Consider the following 21183-nt stretch of genomic DNA (forward strand, 5'->3'; position numbering starts at 1 on the left):
TGGTATACCTTGGTAAACAACTTGCAAAAGGCTTTTTCAGAACACTAATTCTAATCAGGCCTGTTCACCTACGCTATTTGAAAGATAGCAGTAACTTAGTAACTTTGGAAGTGCATCATTTTTCTGATGAGAACTATATATCAACAACTATAATTCACTAACAGGATTTGGAAGATCCTTGGAAAAAAAAAAAAAAAAAAAGCAGTTATGTCTCAAAAGCACTCAAAATATCCAGATAATTATACATAAGGATCTCAGCCCAGCAATGCACTTAAATGGTTAGCTTTAGGCAGATGAGTATAACCTTTGAAACAAACTAATGAACTGCAGAACAAAAGAATTCAGTTACTGATCTACACCAGTCAGTCAGTGGCATGACTGAACTTATCAAACAGAATAGCGATATTCTTAAGTGTTTGTGAGGCTTTTTGTACAACTGACATACATAACACTAAAGTACGTGCACAGGTTAGGATCTATACCTAGATGCACATGGAACAAGATATAACGTATGCAGAAGCCCAGAGGTTAACCTATGCATACTCCTGTTGCTGGACCTAAATGTCCCAACACATTTCCTTGAACTATGCGCTACAAGGATTTCACTTGAAGAAGGTTTTTAAGACTACATCTATCTTCTGGGTCTTGTGGGTTTTTTTTCCATATTCAGAAAAGATCAAGGACATCAAATGTAACAGAATGTTTAAAATAGTTTCCATTTCTGTAACAAACACAGTAGTGAAAGTGTTTGTAAACATTAACAGATGATTTTTTTTCTACAGCCTGCCATGAGAGAACCTAAGTAGCTTGAACTGGAATTAGACGCCATTTCAAACACAAAAGAAAATTTACCTTTTTGAATAATTTTAAATACACTGTCCTCTATGAGGATAAATGTACTTATCACTTAAAATAGCAATAACAGAAACAATATACAGAAGCAACGCACAATAAGGCAAAATGGAAGAGGTAGGTGAAACAGCAGATTTGCAGCATATGAAATGGCATCTATTACTAGAGGGGAAAAAAAAAATTTTTAAATTGCACAACGCCAAAAAGGAACATTAAACTTAGCCCACTTGCAAAACAATATAATCCATGTTAGTCATTCAGGAAGAGTTTCCATGCCTTTCTACAGGAAGGTATCAAACGTGAAGAGAGAACCCCAGAGCCCAGGCCTTTCCTTTCGAACAATACATTGGATCTTTGGTAGAACTAATAAAGCCTGATTTCCTCTAGATCTGTCTCCTCTGTTCTTCACTCCACAATAGTCCTATTCATGCCCTTTATCACTATACTCTCCCCTGAAAGTCTTTTCCTTCTCTTCCTCACAACAATGCCATAACTCCTCACTCATGCTTAAAGCTATCAGCTACACAAAACCTTGAATCCAGGCTGACTGGCCAGACAGCAAATCAAATCAAACCAATGCTGGGCTCACACAGCTGCCCCTACACCAACGTGGGTACTGATCTGGATGGCTCTCTTCTACACAAGCAATTCTTTGAGATTCCTATCTTTCCATTAAATTTAGTTTAAGCTGGCAGACAGGCTGACTATTTCATGCAGAGTAGATACAGTTTAGTAGGAAGGTGACTCAGAATGGCCTAGATCTGTAGTTTACACATGAAGTTATTGTTTTAGCTGACTGTTTGAAGCCCTGAAAGCAGAGGATATGCTGGGTATCATATACCTGGTGTGGGTTAACTTCATTCTTCTAGCAAAAGCTTAGTCAGTTTGGAGGAAACTTAATACAATAAAGAGTCCAGAAATACCTACAGCCAGCCTCTCAGGCAAGACAGGCAGAAAAATCCCGATCAGTAAATTCTGGCAGAGCCTATGTGAACATGCATCAACCCACTCAGCACTATCAAGCCCAGAATGAGAACTTCATGCATCAGGTGATCTTCAACACTGAACACGAGACACTGCTTTCTGAATCCATCTTCTGTAGTTACACTTAAATTGTAAGGAGCAATTCTACTTACAGCAATATGGGCGAGGGGAAAGTCTGCCTGTCCTATAGCCCCATAAATGAGACCCCAAGTAACTAAAAGTTCTTGAGCTGCCTTTTGACTTATACTACAAGTTCTCAGTTTTATAGCATGAACCAAAGTTTATGCATTCCTTGTTCGTGTTCTCACATAATTTCATTCATTACCTAGAGAATCTTTCTGGGATATAAACTGCCTAGGTATTACAGCAGGTGCACTGAGGGCAAAACAGCAAAGTATTCATCCAGAGAAGTAGGAAATTTGCAGAGGAAGGCTGGGACATCAGAAATCAGTACTTATTCAGGCCTTTAATATTTGGCATTTTGTACTCTTCCAGTGTCTTCAGGAAGACTAAAATTATTTTAGGCCTTGCACAGAGAGGCCTGTAACAATTTTCACCCATTTTAAAAAAAACTTGGTGTTCTGCCAGAGCCTCCATCCAACAGCTCTTGTTTAATCAGAAAAGCAGTTCAATATATCCTTAACTTTGAAGCCAAATCGTCATGTGCACACATACTATTAAGTATATACAGCTGTAATTAAATCACCAGGTTTTCAGAAGCGCTCAATATAGATCATCTCCAGCTAACAAAGACAGCAAATAACTCTCTCTCCTAGCAGTTTCTCCTTTGTACATATTCCAAAATCCTCTGCCATGACATAACACAGGTACCACTTGGTACCAGGTTCCAGACTGAATTTCTGTCCTCTGGAAGGACTCTTTTCCATTTTACCTTTTCCATTTTACAATTCAGAGAAAAACAGTATGTTCTGACTACTACTAGTGATTAGGTCAACACATTTACGGTATTTTCTTTCATAATGAAAGTGCATTTGTGCTTCACAACATCCAGACCTAATTATCTCACAACAGGAATAGACTTCATTATGACAACATGCAATTATTCTGCACGCATTAAAGCGGTACTAAATTTTGCGCTGTCCATTCTCTCACCCAACTAAAAGGCTTATCTCCACAAAGAAAATCATTGTATTAGTGATGGTTTAAAAACCAAAATAAACACTCTGCAGGAAAAAAAACCCTTAAGGTTCCCAGTACAGTTCAGCACTTAACAGCAAGCCTGCATGGAACTGTAGCAGTTTTACAAACACAAGCAGTATCAAATATTTAATGTCATCTTCCTGACCAGTTTTAAAAGGAAGGACTTTTCAAGTGCATACACCATGATACAGCAGGTGTTACTAAACAGAATAATATTGAATCTGATTCCTCTTCCATCTGTATTTCACAAATTCATAATTCAAAAAAATCTATGGAGTTAAACAGCTAAAAATGGGCCTTAGGTGAGCAGAGACTCCAGCTCAGTTTCAGTTTCAGAACTGTCACTGGGTCTTTCGCATCTCTGACCACTAGGTCACTTCTTTTCAGAGAGCTAACCTGTAGCTGTGTGTAAGGAAGTAACAAAAGCGGTGGTAAACTATCTCTGTGCAAACGGTGGAGCCAATAAGAGGGCTTTCCTGACTGTGTTGCAAGTGTCTCTGAATGCCTCTGCAGCATTCTCTTGAACCTCCAGCAGTTTGTTTTAAAACTTTGAGACTCATTTTCATTTCCGTTTGTATACCTGTTTCTAACCACACACCCTGCTGAGCAAAAACCACTAAGTGAATACTAAATAAAGTGGAATGGGTGTGTTTCAGTTAGTCGATTTACCTTAAAGCAAGCTGCAAAATACTGCATAAGCCTTAGCTTTGTTTCACTGCACCAAAATACAAATAACCCAATGGTTACACGGTTTTCCTCCTCTAAATGCCTTTATTGTACTAAGATGTTTTAATAAATATTCTTTGAAACAAACAAGGAAGCGGGAGTTGAATATACTTTTCCAGTACTTAACTACATGAGTCAAAGCACAAAGACATTTAGGGCTAAATATTTTATTATGTACATAGTAACACAAAGCTGCTAAAAACTACAATTACAAAAGTTCCATTGCATATGCAAGACTCAGAACACACAAGGGTAAGAACATCATAATCTAGGCCCATCAGCCACTCTATTGCACGATGCAATTGGTGGCTCCCTGTAATCTATGACTTAGAAATAACTGAAGTATCACTTGTTCCTAGAATAGTTGAAAGAATCGAAGTACTCAAAGGCCAATAAGCAAGGCTTTAAGAGCACGCTGCCCGCTTTTCACCAGGTCCTGATGGCCATGAAGCCTGTGGTAAACACACTTAACAGAAAGAGTATGTTCAATAGAGAAGATCGTTGTACTGAGACCTTCCCACTCATAAGTGCAATGATAAGGCAACAGGAAGAATGCCAAGGATGTGTTAACTGAACTGAATTTTGCAAGAAAGAAAAGTTAGCTTTTCTAGGTCTAAGAGGCCTTTATTTCATAAGCATTGTCTTTATTTCATAAGCAGGTTCCAACTCTATCACCTAGTGTACAATTTGAAATGAATCAGAAATTAATCACAGAGCACTGACATCACGTGATCAGTGACTAAGCTACTAAGAACATGAATAATTTCTTTAGAACATGAATAACTTCTTGTAAACTCCCTTAAGTCTTCCAGTGGTTATCAGAAAGTAGCACCAGAAGCAATGCAATGCAAGAAAGCATCAAGCAATTGCCAGGCAGTCTTATTAAGTGCAAAGCTGAAAGTCATGGGTTGCTATACTGATATGCTACATCGAATTCTTCAAGATTTCTGCAAAGTGGTTTTTTTTCCTGGTGGCTTAAAGATGATGGTGTGGGGATGGTGTTATAAATGTCTGCAAAGATTACTAAAGCAGCATGTGATTTGAAAACTGAGGGAACTGATGTTCTCAAGGTCTCAAAGACTTCGATGAAACACACAGACATGTATGAAATCTGAAGGTACACGTGGGAGTACATGCTAGGGTTTAGTGACTGAACTGAAACAGCCATAAGTCAATGTCTCTGCCCCACGAGAGGTGCAGTACTACGAGACAACCTTAGACTGGCTAGAAGCAACCAAATTTGAATTAAATATTTCATGAGTATTTCATGGATAGTTCCTGGAACTTCCCTTCACAAACAGCAAACACTCTGTTCCCCTTCAGCTTAAAACTTATGCAACACATAGTAGTCTTCTTACTACAGATTTATTATTGCTGTGTTGGAATTTGGTACCCTGTCATTTAACTCTCTTCATTAAATTGATCACATTTGGTTAGAATCAGATTCATAAGAAGCCATCACCCTGCTCATCAGTTATGACACCATTGAGGGTCAGCAAGCACTTTCAACTTAAACTAGGGTGTTTACTTTTTGAATTGGAAATAGTCTTTATTTTTTAATGACAGCTGAAAGCTCAGCTGATGGCAGAAATCAGGGCTAGGAGCTAATGTACCCTCTATTCCCCTGCTCCAATGCAGAATCAGCTTTCTCAAAGCCAGTATGCTTCAGAACCAGTTTAATTTGTTGTTAAAATTCTACAGTGATGAGGATTTCACAGCTTCTGTAGGTGACTTATTCCAGCACTTGAGCACGTCCGTCATTAGAGTTCTCCTTACTGTCTAATCAAAGACTTCAGGCAACTTGGGCAAGCTTAAGCACATTATACCTGACCCACAGCAGACAGAAAAAACACTCTATCCTTTATCAATATATTTTCTCTATTTAAGGATTGCTCCCCTTGTCTCTTTTCTGAGCTAGGAAACACCAAATTTGTCAATTTTATATAGGTACATAATACCTTTATATATGTATATATACATTTTTATATATGTAAATGTACATATATAATGTGTATATATATAAAAAAATAAAAATAAGCACACATATCCCTCTACGCATGCACTTCTATCCTTAGAGTTTCTGCAGTGGTACAATATCATTAAACTATCTTCAGTTTTAAAATCCATCTTCCCATTCAGATCCTTTTCTGAAGAAATGCTATATACCAAGGATTTTACCTTACTGTTTTCACAGCTGAATACCCTAAGTGTAGAACTTTGTACTTGTCCTTAGTGAATTTTTCTTTATTTCAGATCAGTATTTTAAGTGCGTAATATCTTTCAGAAATAACTTAATTACAATGTCCTTACAAAGATGACACACTAATTAGGTAAAAGAATTATTGTTTTAATTTTAGCTGAAACAGAAAGCAGGTGGAGTCTTAAGCTCTCCAGCTTACATTTAATTCTATACAGGATGGTGGTGTTCCCCCTCATGCAACTAGAATGCTATAATGTTTAGCAGACAGTACCAAAATACTCAGGGAATTGCGCTAAAGCTTTTTTTTTTTTTTTTTTAAATTGGCTTATTGTGCATACATGCTTGTAACTATTAAGTGAGTAATACATAAATTTATTTACACAAGTAATTGGTCTTAGGAGGAAAACTCCAAAATTAAAATGAGAACAAATCAGTATTTTCCAGAGAAGAAAGAATCATACCACTTTGTGATCAATCCTGCACCAACAGAACCCTAAACAAGCCAAGTAAACACAGATGTCGGAAGAAACCCTATAAACTTGACACTTCTCCAAGTCTACTTCCCCCTTCAAATTCCCTACAGAATGGGGGGGGGGGGGGGAAACCCACTGCTGTTCCTCCAAATACTCATTAACAATGCAGATATATTCAAGACACAAGTGAGTCTAATATGCATCCAAAAAGGATAATAAGACTGTACTATGTGAGGGTAGGGAACATTAGGGGAGAAAAACCTCAAGGGAAAGCCATTACCCTCTCTCAGAAACAGCTTTTGGGAAGCTACATCTTGCAGAAAGAACTCTGGGTGGGTAATTCTTTGAAATCAAAACAAGAAGATAAAAGCTCTTGTCAAGGCGAAATGGGATGATTTTGAAAAATTAAAATGTACTTCGAGAGAAACCAAATGAAATGTGGGTGGAAAGCATTCCATTAGCCTTCGAAATTCAGATCAAGTACACAGAACAAGATAGAAAGTTCACACACACACACACCCCCCCATATATTGTTCTACAGCATGTTTAAAATATTGATTTTAGCAAATTTAGATAAGAACTTTTTAATCAAATAGTCTTTTTCTCCAAAGCCTACAAAACATCATTTGAGTGTTCAAGATTTTTTCAAGGCTTTAAATCATGATACTGGAGCCACGTGCAGCTTTTGAGCTGCAGGCAACTCTTAAATAATTCAAGTGTAATGCCTGGCCACACAGCTGGTGTGTCATAAGCATGGATAGATAAGACAAATGAGACTCCCGGAACAGAATCAGAAACTTCTGAGGGTGGTATCACTATGTGACCACTGAACCCAGCTGCATGCTTCATACTTACTCATCCCACAACTGCAGTGTTTTATAACAAGCTTCTCTCTAACTGCATGATTGATCCTGGAGCAGCCAGTTATCAGATCCAAGGAAGTATGAAGTCAGCCCCATCCAAAGGTTCAAATTGTAACGGACTAGCAGACATCAAGCTGCTTTCCTCTTAGGGACTCAAAGATGTTGCAGATCACTTAGATCCCAGTTCCTGGCCTTGATTTTCATTACTGATGCATGCTCCAACTCTACTATTGCTCCAGTACTTCTGACTGACTGTTTCCTGTTTCCCTCCCTTACATACCTCAGCTTTCTAGTCTTTTCTCTAACTTACAGATATATCTCTAGTATTAGTGTTTACAGACTCTGGCAAAGTAGCTTCTAACCCAGCAGATGGGGCATGCCTTTTCACAACTGCCCCACCAGCAAGTAGGCTGGGGGTGGGCAAGAAGCTGGGAGGGGACACAGCTAGGACAGCTGACCCCAACTGACAAAACAGATACTGCACACCATATCATGTCATGCTCAGCAACAAAAACTGAGTTCAAGTTTGCCACGACTGCCATTGTTCAGGGATTGGCTGGGCATCAGTTGGCTGGTGATGAGCAATTAGGTTTTTTCACATCACATGTTTTTCTTGGTTTCGTTTGGGTTTTTTGGTTGTTGGTTTTGTTTGTTTGTTTTAAACTTATTAAACTCTCTTTATTTCAACCCATGAGTTTTCTCACTTTTACCCTTCCAATTCTCTCCCCCATCCCACTGCAGGGCCTGGGCGGGGGGGGGGGGGGGGTGGGGGGGGGTGTAAGCAAGCAGCTGTGTTGTGCTTGGCTGATGGCTGGGGTTAAACCACAACAGTTCACCCTTAGACTGAAACATCTCTTGTTCACCATGGATGACAAGAACCAAAGGTTAAAAAACAAACAAACAAAAACCCCCCAAACCCCCACGCAGCTTCATTCCAAACTTAAAAAAACATACCTAATCACCAGGTACTGCTATCAAATTATCTGCATTCAGAAGCAGCTTCCCAATTGCCAATTCAAGCTAGCTGCAGTATGCCAAATTTTCAGAGAAACATTCCCACATGTGTTCAAGTGTAAGCTTTATTGGCCCCATTGTATCAGCTGGTCTAGTTCAGAGCAAGAGTCTTATGCCTCCCAAGTACTGTTGCAGGGCATTTGTTAATATTACTAATAAAGGTATTTGATTGTTTTCTATGTTATTCAACCTAAGTACTTTTTTTTCTTTTTTCTTAAATGTACACTTTTAAAAGAGTAACACTACACACTGGAGATAACATTAAACATAACTGGTTTCCTGGAGGAAGAGAGAAGACAATCTCACCCATACCCAAAGTGAGTATTTTGAGGGTGAGTATTTTTCCCCCAAAAAATGTAAAGGTTAAAATTGAAAAGAAGCTCTTGACATCTCATGCTGTTCTCTGCCGGAGGAGTTCCGTATTTCCAAAGAAAGATATTACTGCATATCTCTAAATGATCTTTCGACACAATACAGGCGGCACAAGGCACTGAATTTTTCTGAAAGTGACCTCCATATACATTTGAGTATTAAAACTGCAGTGTTTGGGGATTCCTGAAGTCATCACCAATACAAGTGTAATCTTAATAGCTCCCAACAGGTACCCTCTTATCTTTGCCTTTTGCCAGCGGTTGCACTTGCACTGTCTTACCTCAGTAACAGGGGGGAAAAAAAGTGATATCATGTTTAGAAAGTTACCTTAGCTTTTAATCTCCAGCCTGTCCTGCATAACAGAAAGATCTACTGAACTATGTAACAGTCTAAGGGAAGCCCCTTATTTTTCAGACTTAAAAAAGCAATGTAAAAACATGTCTTCATACTTGGCGATACACAGCAAAACACTAAAAGACTTCACACTAAAGCACACACAAACCAAACAACACAGGAAGTAAAATGCATGGGGAAGCCTAAAGAACAAGTGACTTATTTCTTGTTTCAACTTCATACATAGATTGAGGAATAAGAATTAAATTCATACAACATTCTCAGGAGAATTAATTATTTTCTATTGCTATCTAAGCTTTTTTGCATTGCTAAATAAAAGTTATATTTTTTTTGCTGAAGTTATATTTAGAGGTATGAAGATAGAATTTTCTATCACATCACTGTGGTAAATATAATTAAATGGGAGACTGCTTCATAAAGCAAGAAGTCTAAGTTTTCTTCATTTTCTTTTATTACTTATTTCTTGACTTTGGAAAATTATATTGAAAAGACTGAAGTCAAATTAGCTAAATGGAACTTTAAAATATAAAGATATCCAAGTTGCTTGTCTTTGGGAAAACTTCTTCCACAGACATCAGGTTAAAAATGAAATCTATTTTCATTTTGGTACAATCACAATTAACTTTAATAGTTAGCTAAACAGCACTTAGTGTTCTCCAGAGCAGTAACTACTCTTCTGTTCCCACAATGTCATGCATTCTGCAGAGCGGTAATGACTCTTCTGTTCCCACAATGTCATTAATTGATCATTAACATAGTTTCTCTTGCCAAGCAATACTAAAGTTTCTGCACTGTATATGACCAAATCGCACCCAGATTACTTAACACACAATGATCAACAACATTTTAATACGGAACAATACCATGAACAAACTTTAAGTACTTTTGGGGAGTCTGGAGACCTCAACATTCAGCCTAGGCTTCAGGGGCAAGGGGCAGAACCCTGCAAGTTTGTGGAGCACAAGATAAAAACAAATGCCTATTCAGGCAAACCTAACAGAAAAAAGTAAGGGACCAAAGTTGCCTTCTGTGGGTGTGCATATGCCTTGAAAGATGTAACTGCTTTTGAGTCAGAATTCTATGTTAGAATTTGGTATGTGGTAAATTTGGTAAAAGGATAAACTTGATACTAGAACTGTGATTGTTTTACTAGTTATTGTATGTTTTAACTAGACTGGAAGAAAGTACTTATGTTAAGAGTAGAATGGGTTTTTCTAGATAACTGAAAGCAGAAAAACTGGATAAAACTTCAAAATTTTCTGTATTTTAGAGAAGATGGCTACAGTTCTCCTAATGAGTTAACTTGCCTGTTTCATTGTTTGTAAAATGGATGCATTACTTACCTGGCTCTCAAAGAATTCCTAAGACTCGATATATTTTTGCATGATATTGATACAAAATTGAGCTATAAAAACTATCAGTTCATAGAACTAGACCGCTCTGCTAATGTAGTTATTTTTTATTCTAGAAAATGTTAACTATGATTAACTTGTACAGTTTTAGGCAGCTAGCACCTAGGAGGCAACCAGCACCAGCACCTTTGCCAGATTTCTGATTTCTGTCAAAACAATTCTGTGGCATCTTTCATCCAGATCAGTCTGGAAGTGGTTTCCAGAGTTTCTAAGGTTTGTTTACAAACATCTCTATCACACATTGAGGCAACAGGCTAGCTTAGCACTGATCAGACACTGCAGAAGAATTTGCATCACAACTTCCTCTTACACCTAGCTGTCCAAGAGTATTATGACCATTAGAAGTTGCAAATTGCACTAGGTTCACCTAAATTCTATTAATAACATTGCTAATCTTTGAGGTTATGATTTTTAACTGCTTTGAAAAGTACTAGCCATGGGTTTAAATCTTATTTTAATCTTTTTTTTTTTTCATATTGAAGATTGATGTAGCGGTATAAACAACTAACTCCACTGCAAACAGTTTATTGTGGCTCATCTTCCAAACAGAATTATGCTACACGCTCTGGGAAATATTTTGGTTGCTTTCCTAAAGCACTTTACTTACATCTCTCTTAAGAAACCAGACACAGGGACACTACATGGCGACATGCATTTAAAGATGATGTTTCATTTTTTCTTTTTTCCATTGAGCACATTCATCTTGTCTAGCAGTAACTGAAGTGCCTGAATTGTAGAATAAGCATAGGTCTTCCGTGTGCTACAATATACATGCTTCCAGTACTCAAACGTAAGAGGCAAATGAGTAAGATCTCACACTCAAAGGTTAAGGACAGAAATACCTTCATAATATTAAAATTTTGAGATCTTAGGGATTTCTCAGCTCTTAAATGACCCTCAGATGTTTTTAGGAGGACACAAGTGTTTGTATGAATAATGACTTTCCAGTGCACTCTTGGAACTTTTTGTTAGGTAGTTCTAAGTAACACTCCAGGGACATAACAAATTGACACTATGCTGAAGATACATTTTGTCCCGATTGCAACAGAGTTTTTAAACACTTGTAAAAACAATTTAAACAAATGTTTTGTGCGGGCAAGGAAAAGGCCCTCTGACCCTACATGGTCTATAAGCTTGAATGCATGTTAAAATAGTTCATCCAACACTTGAAAGTTGTATTTGTTTAAAAAAATAAGCACACTTAAACCTTACTCAAGATTAAAAAAAAAAAAAGTACATTTATAAGATAAAGAGAAACGCTTATAGTCAAAGGAATGAAACAGGGACCTCTTACCATGCACAAACATGTAGTGAAGACACAAACAGAAAAAAAGTATCTGCTAGAATAGAAACTGACTTGCTAACACATAGTCAGAACATCAAGCTCACAGTAGCGTGACAGTCTAGGGTGAAAAGTGTTAGGAACAACTATTATTTCATTTCTGTAGTTAGCAGGTATACAGTTAACAAGATATCCAGTGAAGTGAACACTGCTGTTATATTTTTCCTCTCTGATCTGTAACACTTTCTGGACTAAATATATGTTAAGATGCATTTATGCAGTCTCACAAAGAATACTGTAAGAAGAACTAGCAAAACGTAGGGCTGTGCTACTAGGCATATGCTTCCTGTGTTCTACTGAACTGTCAGCATTAAACAGTTAATATGGCTGTGGACCAGCAAAGCAGACCCTACTCTGTCGGTTTCAACAACAAAGCTGCTAAGTGTCTTTACAGCTAGCAGCAAAGTAGGAGACAAAGCCATATTGACTTTCAGAGAACTGTCTGCCAGTCAAAGTACGTTCTTTTCCAGGCATTTTATATACTACATAATGGAAAAACATGGATGCAGGGGGTTAAAGTCACTGTTCTACTTACAATTCCACTCCAGAATCACAGTCACTAATGAAGATTTTCTCCAGAATAAATTATCTCCCTCCTGAAGCTGTCATATTCCAAGCCAAGACCTATTTATTACTTCTTTGCTTCCCTGAACTCACAACTTCAGCCATCTTGTCGCCAATTGAACATCTACCTTTAATTTTCTCTTTATGACCTTTCTGTTCAGAATTCACCTCTCTGATGGAGAGATTTCACTGAATCCTCTGTATTTTCTAGTCTTTTCAATGATTTTGCCCTACCTCCTGCTCTTCCCCTCTAAGCACTCTCTTCCCTTCTTTGATTTCTCTTTCCCTTCATTTCCCTGTTATGACTGCTCTTTCTTTCCACACGATCACTTTTTCATCTTTAAAAGTTGTCAGCTCCACTTACATGCTACACTTCCTCTTCTTTTCTAAGGCAATCACATGTGATGCATTTACTTGAGCTCCACAGCTCTTCTTGTCAATCCAGATCATAGCAGTAACAGCATCCTGTAGCTACTTACAATGTTGAGAGACCTTCCAAGTCATGTAGAATGTGTTTTGAATCACTGTCCTATATAACCAAATCTCTTCTCCTTAAACTGATAAGAGCGGTTTCAAGTGTCTACAAATCTTCTCCTAATCTCAGGACCAATACTGCTTTCTAAGACACTTCCTGCCTTCAACGTCCCATCATGCTATTTTTCCTGAACTCTTGCTTACATCCTGGCTTTTCTGTTGCCTTTTCTTTTGGCAATGGATTTGCAGGATAATTCATCTTACACGTCCTGATGCAACCTTTCATGGGATTTGAAGAAACCTCTACTTTCAGCATCTCCTTCTCATCATGCAATTGAATAAACACTGGTGTAAAGCTGATCTCTCAGATGTAGTTATCATGAACCACATCTACATGACTTCACACTCCCTCATATGACCCTCATTATTTCTGTCACTAAAGCACATGCCTATCATTCATCAGTTCAAGCTAAAGATGACCAAATTTGAGAGGTGAAAGAACACACACTAATCATCCCAAAGTAGATGTTTAAGGTAATTACACTGAATAAACTTTTGATCTTTTCTTAAAAAAAAAAAAAATTTTAAAAAATAAATTTGTCCACATTCTAGTGTCATCTTCTACCCAGCACTGTTGTAGACCCACAGACAGTATCACTAACTCCAAGATCCAATCTTTGTTCCTTGCCTCCTCTGCATAGGTTTTGGATTAAACTTGGCTCTCTGGACAAAACTTGTCTTTCTACAAAACATCCTGGAATTCATTTACAACACCGTGGCAAGCTTAGCTTTCTCACTCTTAACTTCAACTTAGTATATCCCCCTTTCTCACTTTTTCCCCTCATCCATACTGTAAGATAAATACTCATACTTGTGTTCTTCACAGCTGTATTAATTCTTAATACCTTCTTGGTTAGACCTTCTTGTGACATTCTCTGCGTATAGGAAAAGGCTGCCAACTTCCCCTTACACACCATTGTTGACAGCAGCCTCTCTTACACATTATTTGCTTTTTCCAAACTTGTATAATTGAGTCCAGGAACATAAATTTAGCTGCATACTTTATGTCGGAATTGTATTTGTAATTGTACACATAATATTAACATGATGCAGTATATATTCTGAAATGTGACAAATCATCATCTCTACCTATTGCGTATTGTTCTCCTTAACCCTAGACAGCAAATCAATCAAGGGCTTTTTCCAGAAAGTAAACCTAAAATATACAGAGCAAATCTGTGCTTATAACTTGGGGGTTTCTGTATTTTTAATATTGAAATAAAACTTGCTGAGATCACAATAATGAATTTCTAGAATAATATACAAAATATTATAGCTCAGCATATCTGAGACTGAAGATATAACCTCAGTCTGAATAGAACTATTAGAGTACAGGGTGACAACTTTACTTTAATACTATGCACGGGAAGAGACTTACTCATTCACTCAGTTTACTCACAATCATTCAGCAAAAATGCTTTTTTCCCCCACCATTTTTCTTGCTACCACCACCCCTCCTCAAACTCCCAGATTAAAGTTTATTCCATCTCTTCCTTTATCAGCACAACGATGTGAATGAATTTTGCATAGTGTTTTTGTTGGTAGCTACAAAAACCTTCTTTAAGGAACTTAGTTACGTAGGTTATTTATAGTTGTAACAGTTGTACTTTACAATTTATTTAAATACCCTACAGGGAAATTCCAACATAGCTTAAGAACCTGCATAATGTCATAGAAGATGTACAAATACAGACACTACTATGAATTGCCCAATGAAGAGTCTAAACTTCTGCAGCACACATTATAATTCTAGCAGTCCTTAATGAGTTTAAGATTATGTTTGCAGATGCACTACAATTCGCTTTGCTAGACCTACATACCATTTGTCAAGGTTCAAGAAAACCCTATTTAGTGGGCAATGGTAAATTTTCTAACTGAAGTATGAAACACTTTAGAAAGATCCACATGCATATATAGCTGAACTGGACAGGTACACTTGATTTTTTTTGTCACCTTAGTCCTTATAATATACAGATGCCCAGGAATCTAAGAACACATCAGCATGTCTAAGTTGATATACATAGAGTATTAAAAAAAGTACTAAAATAATTAAGCCAACAATAATCTCCCATTCAGGGTTTCGCCTACACTACTTGAAATCAGTCGCCGTAATCATTTTACTAGATTTTTATAATGTTACATTTATAGTACCATTTTTTCATAGAAATGTGGACACAGTATTATTGGTCAAGTAGTCAAAATATTAAAACTGTATAAAGGCCTTACACGTGCTTTAGATGTCTTATCTCACCCCCAGTGAGCCAAAACTTATAAAAATACGAATCAACATTTAGGAATTAGGGCTTTATAGCAGCGCAGTGGATATGTTCTTTACAATAATTAAATGGAAGAGAAAAGAAGCCAAAAAGAAAAATCTTACTGACAATTACGTTTCATCGACTTTTCTCAGACATGTATTTTTCTACACATGCTGGCTTTAAAGTTTAAAAAAAATTCCAATGAATATGAAAGATTAGGGATTGTTTGTACAGTATTTGTGCTGTATCACTCGATCAGCACTATGTGTTACTATTTAACTATATAGATTAATTATTTTAGAGCTTAGTGGGTGTTCAAGTACATTTATTTTTTTAAGGACTACTCTGCAACTGAGACTTTGCCACATACGCTTTGGGAATAGCTCACAGCACTGAAAGACACAGCATTAACGAACAGATGCACTACTTATCACGCAAATTATTCAGAATCATTTTGAGTGCCTTCAGTACTAACATATTTTAATAATATAAAAAATAAACTTATGTACTAATGAAAAAGTTGGGAAAGGAAACTAGGGACGTAGGGCTCAGGCAAGATTCAGGCTTGTCCATATATTACAATTCTTACTGTAAAAAAGATAAATGGATAACTGATAGCCTCAAAAAGGTATACAGTTGTGATTTTTGTTTGGATTCTTTCTATTTTGTAAAGAATCAAGTTTAAATCTGTACTAATAATACAGAAAGCAGCCCAATGTTATTTCACCTAGTGTAAAAATAGCCCTGGTCATTTCAAAATGCTTGATATAAACATGTTGTTTACAGACATGATGAGAATATTACTGCAATATGCAAAATATAGTGATTACTTGCTGAAGTTTACCAAATTGGTACTTGAAGGAACAACAAAAAACCACACATAGAAGTATAGATGACTGGTGTTTGTCTTATTCTCTAGAGAAAAAGCAGTAGTCACACTAACCTCTTAGCATATTACACACATATGCATAAAGAGATCCAGAAACCTATAAAAATATGCAGTCACCTAGGTATAGAAAACTCTCAGTTACATCTTTCTACTCCACTAATAAATCAATGTAATTCACTAGTAAGTGACCTAAACATAGCCAGGACACAAATGAATTAATACGATTCTAAAAACGTACAGACACTCACCAAAAGACTGAATGCAGATTTCAAGAAGATCTTCCAAAGTGGCCCCTTTGGCTAAGTGCCCCAACGGCACCATTGTGACCTGGGTAAGATTTGAGACGCTGGGACAATGACTGATCTGCTTCAGCTCAAGTGCTGATTCAGGGGCAGTGCTGCATGCTTGGGCAGGTTGCCTAAAAGAAAGCACAATAGTGAAGTAAATACAAGAAGATCGAGTGGTAAATTTTACACTACATGGGAAAGGAGGAGAGATTTAAAGGACAATTAAGTCCCTGTAGCTATGGTGCTGAAAGACATAACCCTCCCACTTAATACGTACACCAAAGAGACTGCTCAGTAAATGACTTTTTTTTCCCCTGTTAAATGTGGATTGTAGAGGCTACGGTTACAGAGCTTCTTCAATGATCTGTCAAGATTACCAGAAGTCTTGTTTCTTTGTTGGGGAGTTATGTTTACATTACGATTTCAGCACAAGCATAAACCCCCTCAAACTATGTAACAGGAACACTGTTATGCAGTAATCTACGACCACATATTTGTGTGCCCACCAAAAGTAAAGGAGAAAAAAATAACTATAATCAAATATTACACACATTCAAAAATGCCAGACTAGCTTTACTAATTTCATTTGGAAAATCACTATTAAGTAAACAAAATATCAGTGCAACTTCACAGTGGCATGTTTCACAATTTAAAAAAAAACAAACAAAAAACCCAGATTAATTTGCATCTGTTCTATACCACTTTTTCCTACTAAGTTGTTTTAAAATCGCATACGTGACTAAATTAATGTCTTCAATAATAAAGGTAAAAGAGACCAAAATAAAGCACATATCTGGTTTTAGGCTTGTATTTTGATGATATAATATCTTAGATTTCAAGAATGTGTATGTCTACAGATAATATTAAAGGCTGTTCATTGTTTGCATATAAGGTCATAATTCTATATGAAATAGTAAATAGGCACATTATTATATCGATGAAAAGTGCTGAAACATTTTTGCCTGCAAATAACAGGAACCACTTCAAAATTTGACTTCAGAGCATAACCATACTGTTCACAAAAGGGCAACAACCACTGCTGTTTCAATAAAACTTGGGTTTATTTCAGGGACAATTTACACTCCACCATCTTTCTAAACAAGTGATTCCAGCATCTTTAAGATGCTATCTTAAGTTTTCGTACAACTTTTCTTGGAACGCTATGCAAGACGTTATTAATAAACTGACAGTCCTGGGAAGAAAAGGCATAGAAATTTATCCAGTGTGCATATTACATACAGACAGGCAAGGTAAAAGACATAAACATCTCCATATAGGCACTCCTGGATGAAGTTGGAAATATGCATGCCTTATGAAGACAGACTGGACCCTACCTCATCCCAGTGAATTTCAAGCCTCATCTTAAATTTCTGTCTCATTTGAATGCTGGGAAAGCCACAAAACTGTACATGATGTCACTTATAACCCAACACTGACCCCAGGCCTCCGTCATTTCAAAGTCAGAAACATACAGGCCTGACCCCGCAGAGGCAGTGACCATCACCCAGCTCCCCCGTAGTTAAGCTGACAGGGGCTACGCAAAGAATGTTCTCTTCCCTTCCCCTTTCTCTAAATTTCCCTCTTAGCTTTGTGATCTGACTTCCTGTTCTCATACGAAAAGAGCAAAGGCCTGATTCCGGGTTTTCTTTTTACAAGCTCAAACCCCTCTCCTGAGTTCGTTCCAGTGCCTCTCCAACACAGGGCAGAGGATCCTAGAAATGCAGTAGCAATGAAGTAGGAGTTATGGCAGAAGATACTTTAGGTCTTGGCATCAGAGAGTAGAAAAACTGAAGTGTCCACACCCCCAAAAAAGTTTACAATAACACTGTGGCCGACGTGTCAACGCTGGACAGGCAAAACTCGGCCGGTGACACGGCTGAAACCAGCCATTCATCCGAACGGATCCCCTTACAGCAGCAGTTGCTTGACATGAAAAATAGATTAAAGCCGTGCTGGGGGGCGACGCGGGGCGACGAGCACCCTGCGTTTCCACTGAACGCTCTTCGGCGGTGGGGCAGAAGCCACCGAGGACTGATCCTCGGCTCGCGAACTGACACCCGGGGCAGGTGGCCGTCCCCCGCCGCGGAGGGGTCAGCCTTGCTCCGCGGCCCCGGCCCCTCGCTCGGCGTCCCCCCGGCGGACGGCCCGCCGGCGGCGCCGCAGGTAACCGGAGCCCGGGCGGGGGCCGAGCCGCCCCTCCCGCTCAGCTGTCACGCTGGGACCGGAACGTGAGGCTCTCCCCAGCCCGCGCTGACCGACCCGCCGCCGCACACTCGCGCTCAAAAGGGTGAAACAAAGTCCTCCCCCGCAGCCCCGCTCCCGCGCCGCTTTCCCCCCTCTCTTTCCCACCCGGGAGGGCCTCGGCCGTCGTCCCCCGTCCCCCCCCCCCCCCTCCGCGGAGCCCGGACTGCCGCCCCCGCGCCCCACGGAAGCCCCCGCCAGCCCCGCCGCGGGGGGCAGCGCAGCAGCAGCACGTCGCACCCGTCCCCACCGCCCCGGGCGGGCACCTCACGCCCTCAGGCGCGGCGGCGGTGCGACCCCGAGGCCCGCCGCTGCTGCCGCCGCCGCCGCCCGCGGCCGGACCGCAGCCTGCCCCGCGGCGGGGCACCGTCCCGCCGCCGCGGGGAGCGGCAGACCGAAACAGCGACGGCGGACTCACTGGTTTTCTCTCCTTTTCCCTAAGGTTCCCATGTCGGTGCCAGCCGCGGCTCCGCCGCCCGGCCGGCTCTGCCAGCAGCGCAGGGAGCGGGGCTGCGCGGGGCGGAGGAGGCCGGGGGGAGCAGCGCGGCCCCGCGCATCGCCTCCTCCCGCCTCGCCGCTCTCCCGCTCCCCGTGTCGCCTCGGGAGGAGTCTGAAACCAATTCAAGCGGGGCAGCGGCGGCGGCCGCCACCCGTGACGAGCGCAGGCGAAGATCTTATCGGCAGAAGGAAGTACTCAGCTACTGGGCTGCTCTTCTCTGAAGCCGCCGGATTTACCAGGTACCCAAACGCGCTCTCCTGCTCACACCGCCTGGCTCTAAAGCGGCCGCAACTTTTTCCACGGCACAACTTCGCCAGGGCAGGGCAGGGCAAGCCCTCCCCTCTGGGCAAGCCCCCTCCCCACGGCGGGCTGAGCCGCCGGGGCTCACGCGTGCCTCAGCCGCCGGCACGCCACCGCAGCGCGCCCGCCCGCGGCCCCCGCTGGCCGAGGGCAGCCGCTGCCGGGGCACCTGGGAAGGCTGTGCCGGGGCGGGGCGGGGCGGGCCGGGCCGGGCCGCGGGGGACAAGCTTTTGGCCAAACCCCAGACGCTCCAAGCGCGGCGGCACCTCGCCTACAACAGCACCGGCCGCCCCCGGGGCCCTACACACCCCCCCCCGGCTCCGCGCCGCGCCGCGCCACCCCGGTGTTACGTGACTGCGGGTGGGGTGGCCCCACGCGCCCCCTGAGCCCGCGCGCGCTGATTGGCCGGCTCGCCAACGGCCGGCGGAGGGGTGGGGTGTCGGGCGAGGGCCCCTCCGCGCCGCTACCTGCCGCCGGCCGCGGCGAGAGGCGGGGCGGGGCCAGCGCTCGCCTTGGCGGAGGGATCCGAAGGCCCCCGCCCCGCACGGGCCCCCCGCCCCGCACGGGCCCCGGGTGGTGCGCGGCGGGGGCCTGGCGCGGGGCCGGCTGAGGGGAAGGTGCCCAGGTCACTCGGCTCCGCGTCGGCAGGAACACACACGCAGCTGGACGTAAGCATCTGCGCAATGCTGGGGTGGGGGCACACAATTGAGATGCCCACGCCGGCGATTATCGTTTTAAAGGCTCAGTGCTTATTTGGCACCTGACGCTGCCCCTCCAGCCTGGTCACGGAGCAAGGAGAGAGGACCCAGTAGTTTTCACGGTCCTTGTATCGTAATTAGGAGCTTCTGAGAGCTCTTCCAACTCAACATTGACAGCTCCTTCGCTTCTGAGGAGAAAGGACCAGGCAGAAAATCTGAAAGGGCAAATTCGCCCCATATCCCATGACTTACAGTTTGACCAAATGGTCTTTGGTTGAGAAATACACTCGGTGGAGCTGTACGAAAGTTCTGGGTCACAGGGCGCTTCGGCTGCTGCATTCTCGACAGCTTATTTTGAGAGCACAGTTTACGTCCTTAAAAATTACTTAGGCATCATAATGCCATTGTGCCTCACACTGAGATCCGGACAGTTTTCGTAAACTGTTTAAGACTAACTGGTAAGGTTCAGGGATTCGAAGTAATTCTCTGGCAACAACCAGGGCACATCTCTCTCTAGGTCTCCAAAATGATCAATTTTGCCAAGGACGCAGCTCACTGGCGTTTTCTCAGAGACAGTGGTAACTACCATTATCACAACAGGAGCTGTGCAAACCTGACTTTTGCTTTGCTGAAGACCTCCAGGTAAAAGGAAAAATCCTACGTACTCCTGGAAATCACATCAGTGATTCAGTAGGTGACAGTCTTCTGAGTAAGTTTTAAGCTGATTCCTAGCATAGAGCTTGAAGGTCACTGTGGTTTAAGAAACACAAATATATTAATGTATACCCAAGACCACAGGTCATGTGGTCTGTGATATTATCTGTAGCAATTATGTTGTTAAGCCAGTCTCCTGGCTGAATTCTGCTTCAGAGAGCTACATCCCCAGCTACCTTTGCTTTAACACCTTTTCCTTGAGAAGTTCATGTGCACGCGTACACACACAAATAAATGGAGGTTTAACAGAAAGAATACTCTCTAGCTTTTTGGTCAGAAGGTAATCCATATGTAAATCTTACAGCACACAATCTCATACAAAAATTCAGTTGTAACCTACATGCTCACACAACAGTCTGACATACTGATCCTTGAATGTGACATTCTTCAGGAGAAATGGTCTGTAAAGTAGACTCATGCCTGTTTTGTGTCCTCAGAGGATCAGA

General features: G+C 41.1%; 1 protein-coding gene across 1 annotated transcript in view; it reads right to left on the minus strand.

Moving 5' to 3' along the window:
* RASGRP1 (RAS guanyl releasing protein 1) overlaps positions 1-19635 on the minus strand; it is a 43026-nt gene extending 23391 nt beyond the window's left edge. The window contains exons 1-2 of the mRNA XM_069784101.1: positions 18945-19635; positions 16247-16416 (exon numbers count right to left, since the gene is read on the minus strand). Of these exons, the coding sequence (XP_069640202.1) occupies positions 16247-16416; positions 18945-18976 (202 nt within the window). The 5' untranslated portion in view covers positions 18977-19635. The remainder of the gene's footprint in view (positions 1-16246; positions 16417-18944) is intronic.
* Between the last annotated feature and the right edge of the window lie 1548 nt (positions 19636-21183).

The sequence above is a fragment of the Haliaeetus albicilla genome, chromosome 5 (assembly GCF_947461875.1).
Source record: "Haliaeetus albicilla chromosome 5, bHalAlb1.1, whole genome shotgun sequence".
Taxonomy (NCBI): domain Eukaryota; kingdom Metazoa; phylum Chordata; class Aves; order Accipitriformes; family Accipitridae; genus Haliaeetus; species Haliaeetus albicilla.